This window comes from Anas platyrhynchos, chromosome 14, assembly GCF_047663525.1.
Source record: "Anas platyrhynchos isolate ZD024472 breed Pekin duck chromosome 14, IASCAAS_PekinDuck_T2T, whole genome shotgun sequence".
Lineage (NCBI taxonomy): Eukaryota > Metazoa > Chordata > Aves > Anseriformes > Anatidae > Anas > Anas platyrhynchos.
Genome location: NC_092600.1, coordinates 14,504,687 through 14,529,237, shown reverse-complemented (window position 1 = coordinate 14,529,237; position 24,551 = coordinate 14,504,687). Strand labels below are relative to the sequence as shown.

General features: G+C 35.9%; 1 protein-coding gene across 8 annotated transcripts in view; it reads left to right on the top strand.

Annotated features, from left to right (window-relative positions):
* Positions 1 to 24,551, top strand: part of RANBP17 (RAN binding protein 17) — a 161,041-nt gene that overhangs the window by 34,978 nt on the left and 101,512 nt on the right. For 5 of the 8 annotated variants that reach the window (XR_011803456.1, XM_027468264.3, XM_038186373.2 and 2 more), the window contains one exon: positions 1,476 to 1,664. The exons of the other annotated variants lie outside the window; for them this stretch is intronic. Coding sequence is in view for 4 of the 5 variants with exons in the window: in XM_027468264.3 (XP_027324065.1) it covers positions 1,476 to 1,664 (189 nt within the window). In the remaining variant the exon portion in view is untranslated. The remainder of the gene's footprint in view (positions 1 to 1,475; positions 1,665 to 24,551) is intronic. 8 annotated transcript variants of the gene reach the window in all.

Genomic DNA, 24,551 nt, shown 5'->3' with positions numbered 1-24,551 from the left:
TAGATCTGCATTATGATTAAAAAAAAATATCCGGAGGGTTTAGAATTTAGACTGCAGTGTGTTTAGAGGAGAGGAAAAATATCATTTCCTTGCTATGTTATTTGCAGTAGCTGAAAGCAAAAAACATGTGTAACCACGTATCATCTAAGCTCTGAACAGAGGTTTGTCTTCTAATGTGTAATGTGTATGCTGTTGACTTATGTTAGTTTGCTATTTCTTCAGTATATGTATATTTGATTACATTGCCTGCAGCCACAGAAGCATGACCTAGCCAAAAAAAAAAAAAAAAAAGCCACCAAACAACAAGAAAAAAATAAACCAAAACCAAAAAAACATAGCTAGAAGGCTTTGACTGCTTTCACCCTGCACATGCTAAGACTCAGAGATCTGCAGGAATCCCAATGATTTTAGTGGGGACCTTTGCAAGTGAAGGTGTTGGATCGTGGTGCATCTCATAAAAGATTCTGGGTCCTAGTGTCTTCATGATTAATGATATCTTAACACTTATGAATGATTATCCTCTTCTGAGCTGTAAAATATATATACTGTTTTATTTCATTACAATGAGGTGAAGATCACAACACTGACAGGTGGTGGAAATTAGCAGGCAGTTTTGAAATTGTTCTGTGCACTAGAAATTAGATCTCATTTTAATTCAGCTTTTCCAAACTAGTAAATGAGGTTAATGCCATACATATTCAGCTGATATGGATGAAGAAATTGATATAAAGTAGATCAACATAGCTACAGGGCTACTTTAATTTATAGGTAAAGAGGCAGTGATAAATGAAAGTAATGTAGTAGTGGTCACTAAACTCCTCAGCCATCAGGGATTCAATAGTGTTAGCTGCTCATTAAAGGCATTGTTGGGGTACATCAAATAGGAATTTGAAAAGAAATAGCCAACTAACCCTTAATTATCAAAATATAGAAAATACTAATTATGCCTTAATTAGCTTTTCTTTTAATGTACTGAAATTGTTACTTTTTGTGTAGCACAAATGGATAGTTATATCAACAATAAATAGGTTGTTTTAATAACTTTCTTTTACCTCTGGGAAAACCACACTCCAATTTTTAATATGCAATAATGCTTCTCTCTAGCCTGTAGGAGATGAAAATTATTAAGTAGCTTTATTTTTTGAAGATTTTACAGCAGCTTTGGGAAGAATTATTTCACCATGCATCAATTATTTTTAATTGAACTGAATATTTTTCAGATTGCATGAAATGCCTCTCATTTAAGTTTAACATTTAGAGTTTGTTAAGGAAGCATTGTAGTGAGAATTGGGTACAACTTATTTCTGTGGCATATTTTAAGAACAATACAGAATGGTTGTTTCAGAAGAAAAGTATTGTCTCTGATGTTTTTCATGTCATTGGGCTAAACCTCATGTTCTTGTTCCACAGCTACCCCGCTGTTTGTGGGGCAGCGTGATCCTCTTCCTCTAGTGTTGGATCCAATCTCCTTGCAGGTCCTACAGGAAAGCCAAGTGGGAATTGGCTTCAGTGGAGCTTGGATCTATCTGGTACTGATGAAAAACTTCAACATCTGCTGCAAAATCCTTTTTCTTTTGAGGCAGCATGTAGCTGTAAAGCTATATATGCAGGACAAGAATGTCACAAGTAGGACGTGGTTGGTTTTATCAGGCACAACAGGGATGGTGGGTATTTTTTGTTTGTTTTCTTTTTTTTAGATAAATGATGTGAAGGAAATGCTACATTGCGCTGGTCATAAAAGCCTCCAAATTCAGGTAGTGCTCCTTGCAGAATGAAATAGAACATAACTGCTGCTGCAGGAACCAAACTAGATGGCATGGTGGTGGGTGATCAGAATATTGCAGGATTTTTCAAAATGTGTAGAACAGGTACAAACATCCCACCTAAGAAATTTTATTCATGACATTTTTGTAAACCTTTTCTTCTAAACAATGTTAGCTTTAAAGTTGAGTAACTAAAATATTAGTTTTCTGCACAGACCACGTCCTTCGTGAGTGGAAAGAACTTTCAAGCAATATTCCTGGACTAATATTTCAACTTAATTGTCCAAAAATGGGACTAGCCAGGTTAATGGGTTCATTGCTTATAAAAATGCACAGTTATTTTGGGTTGTGTCTTGCTCTGACAACCTTCTTGCTTTGTGTGAAAAATAATTGGATTTCCATTGAAGAAATCTCATACTTTGTAAGATTGTTTAAATACTTATTGCCTAATTATTTGCTCTTCTGTTCATTAAAATAAAAATAAGAAAAAGTAAAAAGGACTAAACCATAATCTAAGACATTTTAATGCAACAGTTTTTATTTATAACGCCTTGGCAGTCTTTAATTCACAATATACTGTCCCTATTGTTTAACTATTTTTAGGAATTGCTTCATTGAATTTATTTATAATTTTGAAATTCTGTTTAGGAAAGAATCAATCAAGACATAAAGACAAATATTAAGGACTTTGCAGAGTCATAAACTCTGAGTTTCCTCATCAGGTTAAGTAGTAAAGTATTCTTTATTTACATATCTTCAGTTGTGTCGTTTTCTTTTTACTTGGTTGTTTTATGCAGGAGTCAATATGGTTTTCTTCTTGGACTATACTACACTTTCTCCTCTATGTTTGCGTGTTATCTTAATGTTTTGTTCTCTGTTTTCCCAAATTAAAAAATATATATATGTACTCCTAGTCTTCCTCCTCCATTTTCTGATGCCATTTAAAATATTTAAATTCTTAAAGTTTTTTTTTTTTTTCTTTTTTTTAACTGCTGTGTTCTTGCTGTTTGGTTACCTATGCATTTATCTTACTAACTTGTTAGCTTTTAGCTCGTTGCTCATGACATCTTACAACCTGAATGAACCTTTATGTAGTCATTAGTTAATCACATACTTGCAATTAAAGGATTGGGTTCAGTAAAGTGCTGTGCTTTTTTATTTTATAATTTTGTAACACAAATCAGGCAATCTTAAAAATAAATAATTAGCACAGTTGAGTTCTGCAGTTGGCTGTAACTGAGCTTTATTTCGTAGCTGCTAATAAAGGCACATTATCATGTTCAGGCATCGCAATTATCATTGAAATGTGTATGTCCATTAACTGCAACATTAGGCTGAGGATATAATTACTGTCTAGAGCCAATATCTTTGTGAAGTTACATCTATGATGCTATTAAGCTATAAGCAATATTTGTAAACTAATATTTAAACGATTCAGAATTGATACCATCACTTCCGGACTTAAAAACTAATCCTAATTCCACTACAAATTATTGACTTCTTAAGTATTTGGCAAATACATTATTGGGTTGTTTGGATGCAATTATAATTTGTGATTTGAAAGATACTTCTACTTTTTAAATAGCAAGTGCTCAGAACAAATTAAACGGGTGGCAGGAGAAGGGAGAAGTTGTGGTAACAGGAAAATGCTGATAAAACAGTGGTACAGTATGTTACAAAGGGTTGTAGGTACATTTTTTGGTTTGGTTTTGTCTGCCTGTAGTAGTTATATTAGGCAACTGGGGGGAATGCGACACACAAAAAAAACATGCTAAGTATGCACGGCAGTAGCTGACTATTCAGGAATTAATTTTTTGTTCTAACCCCCTGGCATGTGAGTGATAGCCCTAAGTTTGGTTACCTGTCTCATACATTGAAATTTAGGAAATGCAGGCGGAGGGATACAGGTTAAACAGAATCCATCTTACTGCATTTTTTTTCTCTTATTTTGAGTGCAAGTGCATTTTAATTATTTCTAGCATATAGGAACTGTTGCGTTGTTTAGCAACTTTTACCTGATGTCATCTAATATAATTCTTTTTCCTATTTTAGAAAAGTAGTTTCAAATTTTGCTTTCATTTACCTCTACTTTTTGTCTTACTTAGCTCTGTTTTGTCTTTATGATTGGACTTAGTTGTAATGGCATTACCTGTTTTCTCACCACGTCACTACTGTTTTTTGTTTGATAATTCAGTTCACCTCAGCCAGATGCTGAGCAACTTCTGCCTGCTGGACCTTTTCACTTGTGCTGTATATCCCATACCAGCGTAGCAAGAAGGAATAAGTAGGAGGCAGGGCATCTGAAACAGGCTATCTTGTGACTTACTCATCTAAGATCTATTGAGTTTGTTGCTGTAAGTTGACCTCTTACCCTCATTATTTAAGAAGCTTAATGAATTAATTTCACAGACCTTGCAGTAAGTAAATTAGCCATCAGAGTTCGGATCGGAGTGCATAATTCTTTAATATTAGGCTACTGGAATTTTTATGACTCAAGTTAAACTTAATTATGAAATTGCATATTTCTTTAATGCAGAGAGGAAGAAATCTGCAAAATACAATGATAAGTATATCTGCAAAAAAAAAGCAAAGTCCTGGGAGGTTTGATTGCTCTTGTTGGTACTGGTGAATAATACCAAGTCTGGTTAAGTACCGTGTTTATAGTCTGCACTGGTCAGCAATGCTAAAAGGGTTTTTTCTGTTTGTGTTTTAGTTGATCAGCTGGTTAGCATCTCCTTAAAATTGCTTAAGAACTTAATGTAGTTACCAGTGATTTATGTATATTACTGAAACCATCTCCTAGAATTGTGTTGTCCTTTTAGGTTTATATGGGGGGTAGCAGTGTTCTTAAATTGGAATTGTTCTAGAGTACTAACTTTAGTTCATTATCAAGCTCTCTTTCTGAAGGTATTATTTTACCCAAGTAACAATCTTTCCAAGTAGATTTATGCACTGATATTTTCCACACTTTCATGTGAAGCAAATGGGATAATTAAGTGGATAAAGTACAAGATTCTGTTCTTTGTGACCTCAAGGTCAATTGTTTTTGACCTTACCAAAAAAAAAAAAAAAACCAACAAAAAACCACCACAACTGTTTCTGACCTGTGTTAAGTGTTGTATGTGAACTGTCAATCTCAGGTTATTTTCTCTGCTTGTTTTGTGAGGCACAAGTTCTAGCAAAATCCGGAATTGCAAAGAACATTCTATTTCTCCTTTTACCTTCTCTCACATCACTGCGTTTTTTTCCCCTTAAACAAGATTAGATGGCTTGCATGCCTATTATGGTGGTTTATTCATATATTTTCCTCATGCTTTTTAGACTTAGTAGCAAGTTGTTTGTACTGAAAGATGAATGCTGATCCTTTAAAAATGAAGAAGGGAAACGAGCATTGCAGAGCAGCATATACAGACAACTGTCTCTTTTTATCAAGCTGTTGTCACCTAACTATCCATTCTAGCCAGCAATACATCACTTCCACTCCAGAAGAGATAAAGTCAATGGAGCTGAATTGCTAAGAACTATTTCCTGCAGAGCAGCAGCAGTCAAACCCAGGATATACTATAAGAAACCTTTTGGGGTTTGAGATATGAATGAGGCTTCAGCTGCTTCCTCTATCTTGCGCTTCCTTTCATCTGGAAACTTTCCAGGATGATGAAGTCATCATATTTCGGAATCAGGATTTTAATTTGGAATACACTTGGCTTTACATGCCATATGCAAATATGAAGGTATAAATGGCTTGATACTATCTGCTGGCTGAGTTTAGCATAGTAAGGGAAATATCCCTATCAACGTAAAAGGTTACAAGTGAGTTGGTGAAGGATTTCCTCTGAGTCACCTGTGGTGTTCTTCCTATGTCCTGTGTTTAGCATCTATATGAAAATTACTTTACTAAGAAAGATTTGCTCAGAAACCTCTGCCAAAAGTGTATTTTGATCGTTCAAGGAAAGGGTTTCCAGTATGCACTCCTGTTCTTACCGGTATGTCAATTCATGGCTCATCTTAGCATTTTGATAGTGCCTGCACGGTCCTTCCAGTGCTTTCGTAATTTTGGGTATTCTCTAGTGAGTTAAGATGTTCCAGGAAAAAATGGATTCAGTCTTAAGTTGCTACCAAATATTAAATAAATGAGGTAGGTATTCTTGATGATGTGTCTTCTGTTGGTGTTAGGGGGTTTCGTCTTGCTCCTGCCATAATCTATTAAAGGAAACATTTCCATTAAGTCTAATGCTTTTCTTCATTTGTTAATTACCTAGGTTATTTATACTGTTACCAAGATCAAATAAACTCTGGGCATGAGTGTTCAGGATTTACATCTGTGTTTCCAAATGTGTTTAGCAGCATTGCCTCCTGTTGACTAGCAGGTCAGCCGTGGCCTTTCAGTCTCAAGGACTTACTAGTAAAGTAAAATGTAAAATGGGTATTTGCTAGGCCTTTAATGTTACACAGTGCAGTGGTTTAGCTCTCTACATATATCCCAGAATACTGAAGACCTTTTAGTAGTGGTCTGCACAACTGCAATGCAGCCTTATGCTTCTCCTAATTGAGCTTTTCCTTCCACTTAATTGACGAGATCTCAGGACACTGAAAAGATACTAGAGTAGTTAATTCCCTAGAAGTTAATAGGAGACAATAACGTTGTTTGGTAGTTGGTGAGCTGGTGATCAGTAATTCTGTACAGGGGAGTTTCCCTTTCTCAGCTGAGATGTAAAGGTTTGCTTTATAATCAGAGACTCTTTGTGACAGAAGGGTTAAACTAGAGTTAGTTCTTGTGGCTACAACACATAGTCCTTCACTTGATTGTATAGTAGACAAATGAGAAATCCCTAAAACATACTTTTTCTAGAGAATGGACTGTTTGAGTTAAGAACACACAAAAGTGACAATTCATAATACCTATCAAAAGATCGATTAGGTGCAACTCCCTCCAGTACCCTAGTGGAATGTTTCATTTCAGTCGGTTGCTTTGGTGAGTTTCTTCTCATTTACTACCCCAAGCTTTACTTTCTGTGCTAGGCCTAGGGAGTTCAGAAACTGAGTTTCTTCTGTTTCTGTCATTAAAAAGTAATCAATGAAATAACGGGGAAATGAAAAGCAAGAGATCAAGTGTGGGGAAATTGTGTGAGTGATTTTTATGGGCACCTGAATTTTAACTGGGTATTTTAAAACTGTTTTTCTCATCTGTTTTAGGCATGTTCTTTCTTCAGTGCTCATCGGAAATACTTGCAGAGTCATTCACAACAAAAAAAGACTGTCATAAAAGTGGGGATGAAAGGAAGATTTTGATTCATTCTTAACTAAGATTTTTTTTTCTTTGTGATAATTTTGAGTGTAGAAAATGTATAGAATGATTATTGATTACAATTGAACTATTTATTTTTGGGGGTGATTCTTAACTGTGTGCTCAAAAGATCTTCTCTTCTGCAAATGTATTTTCTTACAACTACACAGGAAGGATCGCAGAATGGTTCGGTTTCAAAGGGACCTTAGAGATCATCTCATTCCAACCCTCTGCCATGGGCCGGGACCCCTCCAATTAAATCAGGTTGCTCAAAGCCCCATCCAACTTGGCCTTGAACACTTCCAGGGATGGGGCATCCACAGCTTTTCTGGGCAGCCTGTTTCAGTGCCTCACCACCCTCATAGTGAAGGATTTCTTCGTAATATCTAAATCTACACTCTTAATTTAGAACCACTAGCCCTTGTCCCTTCACTACACTCCCTGATAAGGAGTCCCTCCCCAGCTTTCCTGTAGGTCCCTTTTAGGTATTGAAAGGTTGCTATAAGGTGTCTGGAGCCTTGTCTTCTCCAGTCTCAATGAATCAGAGAATCATAAAATGGTTTGGGTTGGAAGGGACCTTAAAGGTCATCTAATTCTTCTCCCCCACCATGGGCAGGGACACCTTCTGCTAGACCAGCTTGCTCAAAGCCCCATCCAGCCTGACCTGACACATTTCCAGTCCATGACCTCAGCTCTCTCAGCCTGTCTTCATAGGAGATGTGCTGCAGCCCTCCTGATGATCTTCACGGCATTATTTTAGCATTTTATCAATCGTGAGAAGTTTGGTCAACTTTCTGAGTTACTGCTTAAGGTCTTGTTTTCTATTCAGTGAGACCCATTGAGTTCAGAAGCTGAGGCAACAAGGGTTTTCTGAAGTTTTAATGTTAGGGCTCTAGGTGTGGAGGTTTGAGAGATTGATTGCATGTCCTTGAAAAATTGGAGTAAGAACTACAGGCAAAAGGTTACCTAACTTAGAGACTGTGAAAGCCCAAGACAATTAAATGGAGTTGATATGAGACTCTTAGCCTAGCAGCATTCTGAAATTTTATTCAGAAGTGGATTGGTGAAGGTGGGCTGGCTGATGAAATCTGATTTCTTTACTTTTTTCCGCTTTCCACTAAATGTATGGATCATGTGCACTTTTCATCCCAGTTTATTGTAGGAAAAAATGGTATTCACAGATATACCAAAAGTCTTTGTTGTCTTTACGTTTCCAAGTTTGACTGGGAAAATAGTGCTTAAGAATAATAAATATGGAGACATTTTCCTTTGATGTGATTAACTTTGGCGGTCACAATCCAAAGAGCGTACAAGACATGGTATCAGAGGCTATCTAATGGTATTAGGTGTATATGAGTATTTTTTTCTCCAGTAAAAAGGAAAATGAACCCACTACTACTTTATTTCCTTTTTTGTGTTGTGTAGAAGACTGGCGTCTGGGAAGTCTTGTGGCAAACCTGCCTACCCTGGGTCATTCTCCACTGTAGGGAGGGTTTGGTTTGCCACTTGCAGATCTGGAGAACCTTTATGAGATAAAGGTCCAGGTGACAAGTCAGTGCCTCTAAGTGTGCTTTCCGTCCAAGCAAAGTAAGCCAGTGAGTTTGTTTGTTTGTTTGTTTGTTTTACCAATAAGAGGTGAGCAATTTCAGTTTAGGTGTCTGTAGTAGTGTTGGTAGACTAACTTTTTGAAGAAGCAATCTTCTTTAAACTTTCCAAGCCATTGATTTAAGCTTATTTTTGCAAGGCCACAGTGCTCAGGTTGGAAACCATTTCACACCATCTTACTGCCTAGTTTGGATACTGTTACAATGTGAACATCTTGAACTTTAGGAATTCCCATGGTATAATGTCTTTCTTAACTAGTCTTTTGTTCTTCCTTCAAACAAAATATTGAATTCTGTAACTTTGACTAATGAGGCTCTTCTGAAAGTGTTTTTAACATGCTATGAAATAAATAATTTCAGCTAAGATCAGGACTGAGAATACCACCTGCTTTTTCTGGTTGTGTGGCCCCTGATAGTAGATATACAGTGCAGTAGATAATTTTCCAAGCAGGATATATGACAATTTCCGATTTTCTTTCAGAAAGCAAGTTCACCAGTAAGTTTCCATGAACTGAAGATCCTGACACTTGCAGTACTTGCAGTGCACGTACATGATTTTTTTTTCCACATAGGCTACTGCCCATGTTTAGCTACATATCCAGCTGAGGTTCTTCAGAAACTAGAGTCATTCCAAATCTACCGTGAGTGAGAATAAGATGCACTGTTTCCTATTGCTATTACAAGGTTGTTTATAATCTTCTATTAGAGAGACATAAATTCTAGAAGTGCAGTTTCTAATGGTTTAATGTGGACCTGAGGAGATCATATATATCTATATTATTCAGACTTCCATGTTTTCTTAAAAGTTGTTAAAAAAAGATGTCAAACTAATAACATGTTTAAGTAAATACACACATCCTTTGAATTATAACAGAACACTGCTTTAGCCTACAGTTATCTAAAATAAGTCATCACCTACCAACTCACTGAAGTCAATTAGTTGTTTTTAGGTCAAGGGGAGGGATTTTGGAATTTTGACTAATCAACAGCCACAGAGAAATTTCACTGGTAGTTCTGCTTCCTTAATCTGTTGCATAGATACAGGTATCTCTATATTTCTTTTCTGTAATAGTATATTATTTTCTATAGCTTTTTGGGAGATTCATTAACTCACCATCCTTCAAATTAAAAATGATGATCGTTGGAAGTTCAAATGAATTGAAGGGAAAATGGCCATTTGTTTCTCTGGATGTTTACTAATACACATAATTTCATTATTCTCATGCAAATCAGGAATTGCTGCACCATCATTTGCTCTGTCAGTCATTTTTGAAATTAATTGACTGGTGATAAATACTGTTTATTTCATCAAGATCATCAGCTTTTCAAAAAGTTGTTTCTTTAGTGTTCCCACTGAAAGTACAGAGATGATCTTCGCCATATGAGATAAATCACAGGCTTACCAACTGCCTGTAGATTATATAGCCCTTCTGTGTAAGTGATGTTTGACAGTCATGAGTTACTGTGGTTAAATTTAGTATAGGATTGGGACTATTCCTTAAGGCTGCCAGTACCCTTTGAAGCTAAGAAGAAAAGGTGTTCTCCTCAACAATTCGGGTTGGAGGGAATTTTGTATTTTGCAAAGTAAATACCCAGAATCAGAGAGAAACTTTGATTCGTATTTATTAGTATTTATCATAATCCTTTTAAGAGTAGGGAGCTTCCATGATCTATGTCCTAAAATCCACCATTTCCTTTACAAATATTTACAAATAAATAACATCTATTGGGAAAGATGTAATTTGTGTTGCAAGTAGGAAATCAGCAGAGGGAGCACGAGTTAACAAACAGAATTATATTCAGTGTGATGGACTGGTGATTGAAATGGTTCCAGTGAACAAGCAGTGAATAATCAAATACTTGTGTGCGTCGTAGTCTAGAAAGAACTAATCACAGTAATACTTTCATACTACCAGCTTGACTACACTTAGACTGTAAAATAGGTAGTGTTGTTTCGAGAGGCATATAGGGCTGTCACATAGAACTGAGCTATGATATGTAGGGGTGTTTCGTGAACCTTAAATAAAGGAGTGAGCATAGTTGCAGTACTTTTAGCAGTTATGAGGCAGTTTGACTTTGTTATAGTTTCCCTTTTGCTTTCTTCATTGCCCAATAAGCAAGTACCTTGTGGGGGTATCTACCTTCCATTCATCTCTGGAGGGACAGGGGGACAAAAGCAGGAGGGTGGAGGCTGATCGCTCTGCGGTGTCTTCACCTCCAGGTTGGTGATGTTGAGCTTCCTACTTCCTTTGATGCTGCTTGGGCCCAAAACAAGTGAGAAAGTACTTAGAGGAAAACATGTTTCATTTTTAAGCATGCTTAACCTCAATAGTTATGACAAGTTTTTAAAAATCTGTGCATCTGAGATGGCATTAATAATTCATGTGTGTTTCATTAAAAAAAGAACAAACTGTCTGTAGGGTCATTAAATTCTTACTTGGCTAAGATCATCAAAGTTTAGATGACCTAATATGGTACATGGCTGGGGTCGTAATATGCTGCTTGAAAAAAAAATACCTTGTGATTTAGTTTTGATTCTGACAATACTCAAAAGGATTTGTTATGTCTTACAGACCTTTCTGCAAACTACTAATGGGATGAACACAATATATCACTTTTATAATAGTGAGCTATTAAAGGCAAACATAAAGCAGTCTGAAGCCCATAAGTGCTGCCAACAGCTCCTGCTTTAATGAATTCCCTTTTAGATGTCCATTAAATGCTCATGGCAAATGTACTCATAATGGAAATGGCAAATCTAAATGGGTAGATATGAATAATCCATGGAGTTTAAATTCTGTTTATGATCATCTTCACATTTAGTTTTCAAGACAACGCAGTTTAGTTTTCATTACAGTTTGGAATAAAGAGGACAGGGAGTAATTGATTGCTTCAAGCAGATTAAAATCAATGGGTTGCTTTTCAAAGAACCCGTTCAATGCAGTAATTTCAACTTTATACATTGATTTAGGAAACTCTACACAAAATGTTTTGTGCTGTGTGAACTTTTATGTGGAAAGACTAATACTAATTTTATTTCTATATATCTGTATATAGAAATATATAGAGGTTGTTATCAGTATGTGCATGAGTAAATAGTGATCTATATTAAGTCATTTTGATATTATTGCACTCATATAATGAATCAATGAGATTCCCGTCATCATTGTAATACTGTTTGTAACCCATTAGCACACAGAAATTACAGCCCATCATACATCATTACTGTGATTGAGGCTTTATTACCATATTCTCAAATTGCTTGCTTGCTATAAAACTAAATAGACACCAGACAACTATAGGTAGACGATAGACTGTGCATTATTGTACTGGAATAATGAAGGATTATTGTAGCATAATGGGGCACAACTTATGAGGAAAATAAACTTGGCAGCAAAGGAGAACTTGAGTGTTTTTAATGTTTGTTGTTAGTACTTTAAAGGTCAAATATATTTGTTATGATCAAGTTACTGTTTCCTTATTTCATGAATCATACCCTTTTCATATTTCAAATAGGCCTTCTTTATATTTAAGTATTTAAAACCTAGGAACTGCACTGCAACATTCACCTCCAGAGACAGATTGATGGCTTTCGAAGTACCGGGATGGCTGTGGAGAGGTGGTGGGGAGGCTGGTACGGCATCCGTAGCAATGCACAGTTGTATTATGTTGTGCTAAAACGAAACCAAAGAAAAACTACATCAGCTGATAAGAAATGATTGAGTTCTCCAAACAGAGCATAGGCAAAATACACACCAGGAATTTTAGGAGCTGTAGAGAAAGATCTTAAAAGAGGAAAAAACGGAATTTGGACTCCGGGGAACTTAACAATCCCCTGTGAAAGATCTGGGGACTTTTACTTTACAACAGGAGGACTCAGGATGCTCTCAAGGTAACTTCTGTTACCATGTTCTTGCTTTCTTCTCTCTGTTTGCTTACACCCCCTTTTTCTCCTTAATTGCCTTCCTTTTTGCTTCTTTCACAATAAATTCTTTCTGTGTTAAATCTCTTCAGTGAATTTGAAATATCACCTGAGCTAATTCATTCATACACCTAGAGCTTTTGTTATGTAGAATTTAGAGTGTTCCAGAACTGACTGTGTTCTTACTAGGCCAGGCATGCACCATTCTGCTGAGGAGTAATGGAAACGTTCCGAGGTCCTGTAGCGGTTCCAGGTTATTACAGTGATCAATTACTCGTGTTTCAGGAGGAGCTACAAGCCTTGGTTATGTTCAAGTACCAAGCTATTAGTGTCCATATATGTCAGCCCTATTTTAAGAGGGCATGTAGTAAATGGATGTTATCAGCCATAGTGAAAATGGAATCATTGTTTCTGGAAGCTTGCATTCAAGTGGACAGTGAGAAACAACAGGTCCTCACAACAACCAGAAAGGAAAACGGGAACGTGACTGTGTACCCTTATGTCTGTCTGGGACAATTATTTTGTTTCAAGGCGAATGACTGGCTACCAAGAGGTGGTAAATCTTCAAGGTTATCTTGCTGTAGCTTGGCTGGGATCCCAAGGATTCAGCTGTCTGCTCCTGACTCCTGTTTTTATTCTTGAGTTACAGTAATTGTGTTGACTCTAGTAACTGTTACTAAAAATGGCCATCTAACACATTTCTTTTGGAGGATTCATCTAAATACAGGGGTAAGATTAACTTCTTACCCCTGTGGGGAGACAAAGAGAATAGAGCAAATTTCACTTCTAAAAAACTCTACTGCTACTATAATATCAAACATATAAAGTGTGTGAGAGAATAAATATAAGTAATTATTTCACCTTAGTTGAGCAGGAAGGCAAAGTCAGATTAGTAAGTAAATAAATATCCTAGTCAAAAATACCTTAACTCTAACCACGCACAGCTGTTTGATTTCTCCTTTGTCAAACGTATTTCTGATTTTAACATTGTCAACTCAGCAGGTTTTCTAACCATCAAGCTCAGATGGGTACATTGGAAGGTAAATGAGTTTTTTTAAGGCTTTCAGCTAAGCTCCTTTAAAATAAAGTTACAATTAACTGCCTTTATAAGCAAGTATTTTTACCAAAAAAAAAAAAAAAAGATTTTTTTTCTTTTTAATTAAGGAATTTTGTTGTCCATTAGGGAAAATATAAGTAGCCATTTAACTTCTTGCCTTTCTACATGTATTGTTATCCTGCAAACAAATGCTACTTTCTTACTAGAAAGTTGTACAGCAGTATCTCTGCTGTTACAATCAAACATGAGTGTATGTGTTTTCACAACCTGTTCCCTGCCATCCCTATTAAATGAGTATGAATGTAAAGGCAAAACACTCCTAGCTGTACTTTTATTTTTATCTTTTTCAATAACAAAGCTTTTCTTCATGTATTCTTTCAATTCCTGCTCTGTCCTTCCATGTCGCTAAAGTATTTCCAGCTTCGTCACCTCTCCTGAACAGGCAATCCAACTGAAGGCAGTTTTTGTTTGCCTGTTTTGTGGAAGGCAAAACCCTTGAAATATAAGTGCATCTTCTTTACTAATTTAATATCTGCATGTCCTTTAAGCCACATGCTTGTTGTCAGCAGGAAGGGAATCTTTGGGACTTTCTTCTTAAGCAAGTGTTGATATTCTTTACTAGAGTTGTGTGGGGAAAAAAAAAAAAAAAAAGAGGTTAGCTTTGTACTCTCTAGAAAGCTCAAATGATTCTTAATCTTCTTGTGCAATAGCAACTGCTGATCTTATACAGAAAAAGATCTTGCTGTTTTCTAGGAGACTTCTACCGCATCAGCACTACAATGAAAGAATCAGATGCAGCACTGTCCTAATGGTAGCGTGGATGTGGTTCTGCACTCTTGAGATCTCTCTTCATGTGTGTGCTTATTTGTAACACTTCTGGTGTGGGCATCCAGGTCCTGAACTTGTATTCCTTTGGTTTCTCTCTCAGGTGACAGGTAACAACAAAGAATTTTTCTCCCCTGTCTTTAAAAAGGAATGTCTGGCAGTCTGAGACCTAAAGTTTGAAGTATCCTGCTGCTTTTCCTAAAAGCTCATGTCAGGGGTAGTTCGTCAATGCCAGTTTGGGAGTATTGTTTTTAATAGGTGTTTTAGGATGGAGACGGATGTGTTTTCACCTATGTGGCTTTGTGTGACGAGGTCAAAACAACAAGATAAATTTCCATCCTCCTTATTTACTGCTGACTGATACTTAGGCCTTCCAGCCATGAGACATTCAGAGCCAAGATTCTCTTTGTAGTCCCCATTTGTTACCATCAGATCTCAAAGATAGGTTCTGAAAGAAAAAGACGAAATAGTCTGTTATGGTGACAAGAAGTTATTCGTCTTTCAACAGTGTTGTAACATGCTTTTTACTAGCCTCCTCAGAAGGATCCCAGTCTTCACACCCTTCTAAATTTGTGTTGCATTCTATGCCGTCTTTCATCAATATTCAATTCTTCCCTCCTTAACCTTTTTAGAATATTACAGCAAAATGCATTATCTGTTTCTTTGCTTGGGAAGGTGGATCTTGCTTCTGAAAACTGAGTAGCTGAATTTTCACATTGTCAAGCATTATAAACACTTCTTGATGGCTAACAAAGAGTCAGGGAGAAGACTTCTTAGGGCTTGGTTATCTCAGTGCAGTTGAAAAAGGTAATAGCCAGTGTTCAAACTTCTCAGGAGCTATCAAAATGAAGCCATGTCTATTTATCCCAGTGCCTTCCTCCAGAGATAAAGCTACATTTATACCCACACTGAAAAGTTTATTCATTTCACATTTGCTGAGAGGTTATAAACAGGAATTTCTATGTTATTACTTGTTTTTTTCTCAGTGTATGAATAGCCATCTGAATTACTATTCTTTAAAAAAAAAATGCTTACAAGTAAAAGAAATCTTTGAGATGCATAATCCATATACACTTATACTTCCTGTCTCTTCCCTTTCTAAGCTTGCTTATCTCTAGTGCTCAGTGAAATGGTGTTGGATGTGGTTTGTATTAAATAGTCACATCGAGCATGCAGTGGTCAGAGCTTTAGTCTAATCTTCTAGTTACTCCATATTTACCAAAATGTGTGTGGGGGGGGGCACCACTATCTGTAAGTAATAGGCTGTATTTACAATTGAGGTATGTCATATAAGTGGACCTTACACTGCAGGGAGTTATGGATAGTGGTAAGTGGCCTCATTTGACTAAAAAGCTGATTTTGTGCTTGAAATTCACATATGGTAGAAATAGGATCTGTTGGAAGGGGAATCAATGGAGATGTCAAAGCTCCAGGAATCACATGTAATGAACTTTGACAGCACGGTTTCGTGGGTCATTTAAGTTGATACAAAACCACTCTACAGCTGGAAAGGTAATTCTGCCCTTTTCCTGTCTTGCTTGTGTTGTCATTACAATTTGTAGGCCGTGTAGTTAAGGTTTCTTCTATTTAGAATTGGTTTTTAGGCATGACAATGTAATTGGTAATGTCCAGGCAAGAAAGCAGGTGAGAGCTGCTGTAGACCTGCCTGTTTGGGAAGCAAATCAGTGTGGAGGTCCATTGTGAAAAGCAGGCACAATCATTGATGAACAAATGAACAAATCATTGCTCATTACTATTTACTGATACCCTAGTATTATTCTTGGGCACACGGGCAGATGTCAGAAAGGAGTTTTTAAAATACAGTCAGTCACTTTTTTTTTTTAACATCCTTTCCATTTTTACTGGTAAGTTCCCAATTAAAGCAAGAGATCTTGAGAGTTTTGTTTTTTGTTTTTTTTTTGTTTGTTTGTTTGTTTGTTTGTTTTAATAAATTATTGAGGTAAAAGCCTAGAAGTAAACTAACTCTTGTTGAGCTCTGTAAGACAGTACAATTGCTGTGAGGTAATGTACTGCAACGTACTTGACAATTCAAGTTTTCATAGAATCAGAGAATATCCCGAGTTGGAAGGGACCCATGAGGATCAAGTCCAACTCCTGGCTCCACACAGGACCACCCCAAAACCAGCCTCTACGTCTGAGAGCGTTGTCCAAACACTTCTTGAATTGCAGCAGTCCGGGGCCGTGACCACGTCCCTGGGCAGCCTGTCCCAGTGCCCAACCACCTCTGGGTGCAGAACCTTTCCCTAACCCCCAGCCTGACCCTCCCCTGTCCCAGCTCCATGCCGTTCCCTCCGGTCCTGTCGCTGTCCCCAGAGAGCAGAGCTCAGCACCTGCCCCTCTGCTCCCCCTCTTTTTAGATCATAAAATAATGGTAACAGGCCATATCGGTGTGTGACAGCTTCTGGACTTCCTAACAGGTATCACTGAAAAAACAGAGTTTTTGAGAGGCAGCAAGTGACTTGATGTGAAATCAATTTTGCCAGGGTTTTGGGAAATACATGATTTTTAACAAAGTACATTTGAACAGTCATTTGCTTCCATTTGGCATAAATTAAGACTGTCATCTCAGTTCTCGAAGAAGCAGATGCAATGTCTGTTAACCACAATGCATTATTGTATACCAGTTCAAATAGAAGGAGGTAGGGAGAGGGAGGAAATGATGGTTTTGTTGTTTATGGTCTGTAAAGTACTTGTATTTGATATATTTAATTCAGATATGTATGATAAGAGCATTCCATGTTAAGAAAGGGTCACAACATATTGCTAATACGGGATCTACAAATAAAAGCATATCTGAGTTTTACAACTAGAATATGTTAGGCATGGAAGACCTGAGGAGGAGATTTTGTCTGAGATGGTTATGAACACCCCTTTAATTCTCTGTTAAGCATTTTTTACTGTTCGTTATTGCTGAAATGTGTGGTCTGTTATCCTTATGTGGATGTTTACCTCCCTGATGTTCAGGTGCAGTACTTCTCCTTTGCAGCAGTAAGCCTGCTTACAGCCCCCTTCACTATAAAAGCAACTTCCTTGTCTCAAGCAAAAGAAGACTTTGAAGTAATGACGATGTTCTAATATATTGATAGAAGTTTGCGTAATTCCATTATCTCATTAATGGACATTAGTTTTGATGGAGCTTTTCCATTGTCCTCTCGTCCTTTCATCATGAATTGGTTAGCTCAGTTCTAAATGAGTCAGTATCTTATTTCTTCTGAGAGATGTCTGTCAAGAGGTTTAAATGGTCGGGGAGTAATCTTTGTTAGGTAATATTCTCTTCTTGACTTTAAGACAGCCGTAATTACAAACACCTCACAAATTGTTTTTTGATTTTTTTTTTAATAGTCATGATCCCTAACATCAAATATCTTCATATTAAGTTTAGAGGATCTTATTTCTATTAACATTTAGGCAATTCTTTTTTTATAGCTGCAGAGAGTCTCCAACTTTTTTTGGTAATGCCATTTTTACAGAATAGTACCTTTTGTCTTACAGTACAATAAATAAAGCCTTGTATTTTTATCTGTCTTCATACATGTACTTATTTAGTAATCTTCTTTTGAATATGTTTTTGTTCAGGCAGTTAGTGTACATCAAATACCTTGCATGCTTTTTTCTCAAATTCTGAGGTACATTTTATATTTTTTTAATAGTTTGAATTACTTGGGTTTAAAATATTAAAAAAAAAAAATCCATTTGTGAAATATCACTCAGGTTTTGACTATTTAGATTTAACACATTATTGCATTTAGTTTGCCCATCAAAAGTGGAGAACGTTTAATATTTATTCATAACAAAAGTATTAGAGAAGCTGTCAATAAATTTTCTGTCATAATTGAATCATACGATATCTAAATTGTTGATAATATGATCTGCTTGTTAAACAAAAGTGTCTGGAGAAAATGATGGATTAATTGACTGATGGCTAAGGTTTCTCTCAAATATAATGGTTTACCCAGTTTGATTTGATTTGTGTAAAATAACTTTCTCTAATAAACAATTTGCTCAGAGGCAATAGAAGAAATGAATGGTTATCAAACCAAACTTAATTAGTCTATCCTAGATTGATATTACTTGGGGAGTCTTCGTTTTAATTGTGGAGGGCTGGATACAAAGAGTTTGGTTCATTATATTTTTCCTGTATAAACACTATTGTGTAACTACCTATGGAATATAACATGTGAATTCATTTTAATAAATGCTTGTAAAGTGAATTAGCTAATTATGCTGAGCTAAAAATGATTCCTTTAATTATTTTAGATATTTAACTAGTACTTCAATTTTATTATTGTTAGTCTGTAAACATAATTTGTATTAGCTCTGCCAAACTAATTAGAATATATAACTTTAACAGTTTCAACAGTTTTGTAGTGCTCATAATGGAGTCTCCTCTGAAAAACACATTTCTATTTTCAAAACATTCAAATGACTTAAATATATTATAAAAATTATGAAGAAATTATTGGCATAGTATTTTTTTTTTGAAATGTGAAGAATAACTTTTTCAAAGAGAAATTCAATTTCAGGAAAGTTCTTAGGGCTCAAGATTCTTAAATTTTGTCAAATGAAGCAAAAAATCACTTGTTTGGGGCCAAATTAAACAAAAATCATTAGGAAACATAATTCCCTGAGGTTCATAGATTATATTATGTATAATATGAAAAACATACAGTTAAATTCCAGTTTTCAAAGGTTAAGCACAGGTTTAATGTCATTAGTATATGAAAATCTCCACGTTCAAACTGAGTTGGTCTGAAAGGCTTCCAGTTAATTTAGCCTAAATGGTTTCCTCTTTCATTTAAATAATGTAACAAAACTACCCAGAAAATGTTCAAAAAATACGTATGATATTTAAAAGATTTTAATATAAAATGTACATGAGTGGACTGTTGTTTGAAGCTGAGTATGTGTGGAAAGCAAAACATTATTAGTGAAGAGTAATTCAGGTGTTCTTAATAGTATTCCTTTATGATTAATCTAGGGCTTATAAAAGCAGAAATTAATCTATTTTATTGTTTCTTCTTGCACATGAAGTTTTTGTTTTGGCAGTCTCTTTTTGTAGTTTTCTTTAAACAGCATGACAACTTAGTTTAGTAGATATCTGAAAATCCAGTGAGAAAATAAGGATCTTTTTTGTTGGTGTTTTGCCTATGTATAGTCACTGAATATCACTTTGTGCTCTGACTTTGAAAAGTAAAGATTTATGTGCATAAATTTCTGCTATGAAGATGACTGTCCTGTCTCATCTGTTTGAGTGACAGAAAACTGCTAGAAAATGGCAAGTTAGGCATATCTTCAGGGACAGTATCAAACAAAATCTTTGGTATTATCAATTAACATATTTTCTTGAATTCTTTCTGAGATGTGGTGACTTTACACTTCTTTATTTTCTGATTATCCAGTCATCTGAAGAACAGCTCTTTAGCAGGTATATGTACACTCATTAGTGTGACTCATTCAGAGACTCGAAGAGTTTTTATGAGCAAGATACTGAGAATATGTAGTAGTCTTTAGAGTATTGTAGATTGATGAAAATGAACTTAAAAAGTAAAGTGTAGGAAGTCTCTGGACACTACATATCAAACTTTATCAGTTAAATGTTATTAAACTCAGTGAGTCTCCCAACTGCCTTGAGGTTGAGCCAACATTTTCACTCCCAGGATTTTGGGAGGCTGTTGTATGGCATGTCTCCTTGCTCACAATGGCAGGATTTGTTGTGCCCAGGAACTACAGGAATTCCCTGCTAGTTTGGGAGGTCTAGAACTAACCCCTTGTTGTTCAGCTCAGATAATAGAAAATCTACCTCTGGCTTTGGAAAAAAATCACCCTTGTATTTTTAAAATTTTGGTTCATTTTGATTTCTTCATAATATTACATTTCATAATATTTCATCATGTTCAGGTAGTATCTACTAATTAAGAAGGACCAAACGTTGCTTTCACCCACTGATAAACCTCCTTCTGCAACTTAGCAGTACAGCAGAGAGACCATGTGGCCACTCGATAAAGTCCAAGAGACAAATTCTTGAATATGTGGCATACTCTTTAATTTAACATATTGTACATTTTTCTGCCAAAAGTACTACTTTAAGTTTACCTGTCCTGCTGAGCCATTAAGTCTTCTGTTAGAAAACTTGACCAGAAGTTTGTCTTCACCGCCTACCATTGCAGATTTGCGAATCTCAAGGACTCCGAGAGCTGGAAAAAGGAAATGTGCTGCCTTACTGGGCAGCACTTTATTTTTATAACTAGTGAGTAGTGTACAAATTAAGGTTGAAATGTAGATACCTTTATCCATCCTTAGATATTTGCTGGACCTTTTCTTTTGCCCAGGAATCCATGTAATGCTAATATCTTTCACAACCTTGCAGCATGTACTGTACTTTGTATGGCAGGTGAGCAGTTAGAATACTTCTCCCAGGAAGTGGGAGGCTGGTATTAAGTTTCTGTGAAGTTTGTGCGAGTGCGGGTCTGCCTCTCCTATCTATGAAGTAGTACCCTAACTGAAGTGTCCTCCTTATTCAGTCAATGCCATTATGCAAGCAAGAATGATGGATTAGAAGGAGAGCAAGAAAGCACCGCTCTGCATAGTGGTTATCTTGTTTGGATTGAAGGGAGGTCATCCTCGCACTGCAGATCATTTATGCATCTATATTTAAAACTCATTGATTTACAAATAAAATAAAATGATCCTGAGATAAAGATCAGAACCAACGTGCTTGCCAGTCATGGACGGCAACAAGGTAAAGAAGGTAGGAAGATTTATACGAGTTCCAGCTGCTATTTGACATTTAACAAAATTGTTAGCATTAATTTCTTTTATTTCGTGTACTATAACATTTTCCTATACACGTTGTTATGTCATTAGGCAATTTAACTCATTTTTAAATAAACAAAAAGCTTGTATTATAAATATGTGTCTCACAGGCAGGAAGTAAAGTCTTTAAGGTTTAGGAAAATTAATTATTTTTATTTAAAAAAAAAAAAAAAAAAAACAGAACAAGCATATATCATAGAAAAGTTTTAGATGGATCAAAAATGGAAGGTTTTCCTGAATCATCTAAATACTGATATCTGAAATCATCTTTTAAAAAATATTAAACAAAATACACATTACTCTAGGAAGTGATCTTGAAAAGAACTGTTTTCTATAAGAAAAAACATGAAAATGTTAAATATGAAAATGTGGTAGTTACTAAACTTGTATTTCATAGTGTTTAATCTTTCTTTAAGCATTTGCAGGTCAAATTTTTGAGTTGAAATAAGAGATATTTGTGATATGCTCAACTCTGCTTATACCATGTTCGTTACAATAGTCTGAATAAGTATTACAATAGTTCTGAAGAAGTATGTTTCCCTGATGTAGAAGTATGTTTCTTGCTGACGATAAGTGAACTGACTCTTCTCAGAGTTAAGTAAATCCATATTGCTTATAAAAGAACAGGTGATACTCATAACTTCTTCTTCAATTCCGAGGCACTTGCATAAAACACATGCACAGTTCTGTAGACCAAAATGTGCATAGACCAATTGAGATACTTCCACTACAGACTGTGAATATGGTGTTGGTGCTTGGTAGGCCAACTCTAAGACAAGATTGAACAGTCCATTGTCACTTCTAAAGAACATGACAAGATTTCATCCGTTTTTTAACTTTTGTAATTTAGAAGCCACTGAGATTCTTTTCCTCACCCTATCGCCTATGAATATCTCATTTACATTGTTGTATTTGAAACTAGAGCAATCTTCTGTAGTTAGCTTAGCAAGCTGGACCAAAACTTTAAAGTTATCTGCTTAAATAAACTCACAGTTAGTTACACAAAACTGTTTTTTTCACCCTTGGCTGTCTTTGTACCTTATTTACGATATACCTTCACAGTTTATTATATGGTTACTTGCAGACTTCCAATCACCCTGGAAGTTTGGCTCTACACATGTTGGTTTCATGCTTTTCCTCGGGATACGAGTAACCGTTTAAAAGGTTGAAGAAAGTAATTAGTTTTAGGATTGAACGTGATAAGTTTATGAATGAAGTAATATTGTCTGGTTGCCTGAAGTAGCAATGGCCTGGATAAAATCCATAGGAAGCCTCTTAACAGGGCTGTTTTCTGTAACCGGCTTTTCATGTATGTATATTTCAAGTATACAATGGTTTCTAGTTTAAAATACTATATAGATGATTAGCAATTCATTTGCTTTTGTTGTAGGGGGGTCCTTTGGATGTCTTTTTGTTACCTGTATTACTGACTTGTTTTTACAGCTGCTGTTGAATACAAACACTTCCTGCCTGGATGAAGTTCAGAATAAAATAAAAACAATCCTTGTAATACTTCAGTCATAGTAAATGGCATTTCAGGGTAAATAGAGGAGATGACTGCAAGCTTTAATGGAAAAAGGATTTTTAAAAGGATTGTGTCAAACATAGTACAATAACTCTAAAATAAGAAAGGGGGTTAAAGATGCAAAAGAGAAAGAATGTGCTCTTACCTGTTGCCAAATGTTTTTTCATGTATGCATTATAGCTCTTTTTTGTAATGGTCAGTATTGCCCTTGTTGTGTACTGTTTACATGTCTGACTTCTTGTTTGGATTTTACTTGGTGATTTGGTATTAATTTTTAATGTGAAAGCACTTAGCATTAGGAGTTTGACATTTTGTCTGACCTTAATCACCAAGAGGATCATGAGAGGTTTATTCAGTGGGAAGAGAACTGTTACAGCTCTGACAGAAATGATGGGAAATAAGTAAACAGCCTTTTAAATCTTCACCAGAAATCAATAGAGTTTAAAGATGATGGACGTTGGTGTTTTTTGCTGCTTAAGGACTTCAACCTTTTATGGGAAAATATCTTCTCAAAGTGTCAGCATTTTTTCCCCTAGCACAATGAATCACGGCTGCAAATAGAACACTCTGCATAGAGCACTTCATCATTATTACAGAGATGATGTTAGATGTGTCTTTCCATGATAATGCAGCTGGTTTGTATTTTTATGTGTAGACGTGTGGTGCTGCTTCATAATCTTGCTAATTAATGGGTGGTGTAGGTCAACAAAATAATTTTATGTGTATTTGATAGTATTTAAACTATGAACTCATGTCTTCCTTCTGTCATAATGGCTGCTGTTTATAACCTTTCAGTTTTAGCTATGTTTACCCCGTGTCAGTAGAAATAGCTTTATTTAAGTGAGAGTTCTCAACTTCTTTTAATAACTGAGAATAAAAGCTACTCTGAAGTCATTGAATCAGCAGTCATTTAGAAGTGATGCAGGTTTTGAGCAGTTGCACCACAAATTGTGTAGTTTTGCTTTTCATGAATGATTTATTAGACGCTAGGATGGTACAGTATTTAGCAATATATCCAGAAACAGCACTGTTCAGACCCAAGTATTCATACATTTGCATCATCATCAATCATTTGTTGTGCTATTTGTTTTTTTTATTATACAGTATTGGATTCCATTTTAAAACAGCTAAGTATATAGTAAATTATATTCAAATGTACTAAAGTTGCTGTTAAATAGTAATTGAGAACTTGACTTTCAAGCTTTCAGTTAATTTGTTTGCGTCCTTATGCAGCCATTTACTCTGAATAAAGTGAAGGGGATTTAATTTTGATTTGTAGACAACCTTTTATATTGAAAATAACTGTAGCAACTGTAGTTTTATGCTAATATCTGAGTATGTCACATACAGTGTTAGACAAAATCGTCCCTTAAGACCTCCTGATATGAAGTGATCTTTGATTTAAGGTTGCAGTGCTTTGGCTACAACTGTGTTCAATGATTATTAAACTGGAGTTACTGCATACAAGCCGATGGAATATTTTCAGTAGTTTATCTCAATTGATTAGCCGTATTGAGCACAGAGCGGTGAAAAACATTTAAAGCAGTTCCTCCTTGTTTCTCGTGAAGCAGCCTGTCTCTGCCTGTATTGCGTTTGCCTTTGTGCTTTCCCTTGTACTGCATAGTGGTGGAGCTGTAATATAGCTGAATCAGATTAACGTAGTGTTTCTGCAGGGTGCTGAGAAATCTGCCCTCAGTCAGCAAATCGCTTAAGCACGAGCGTACTCTTAAGCGCAGC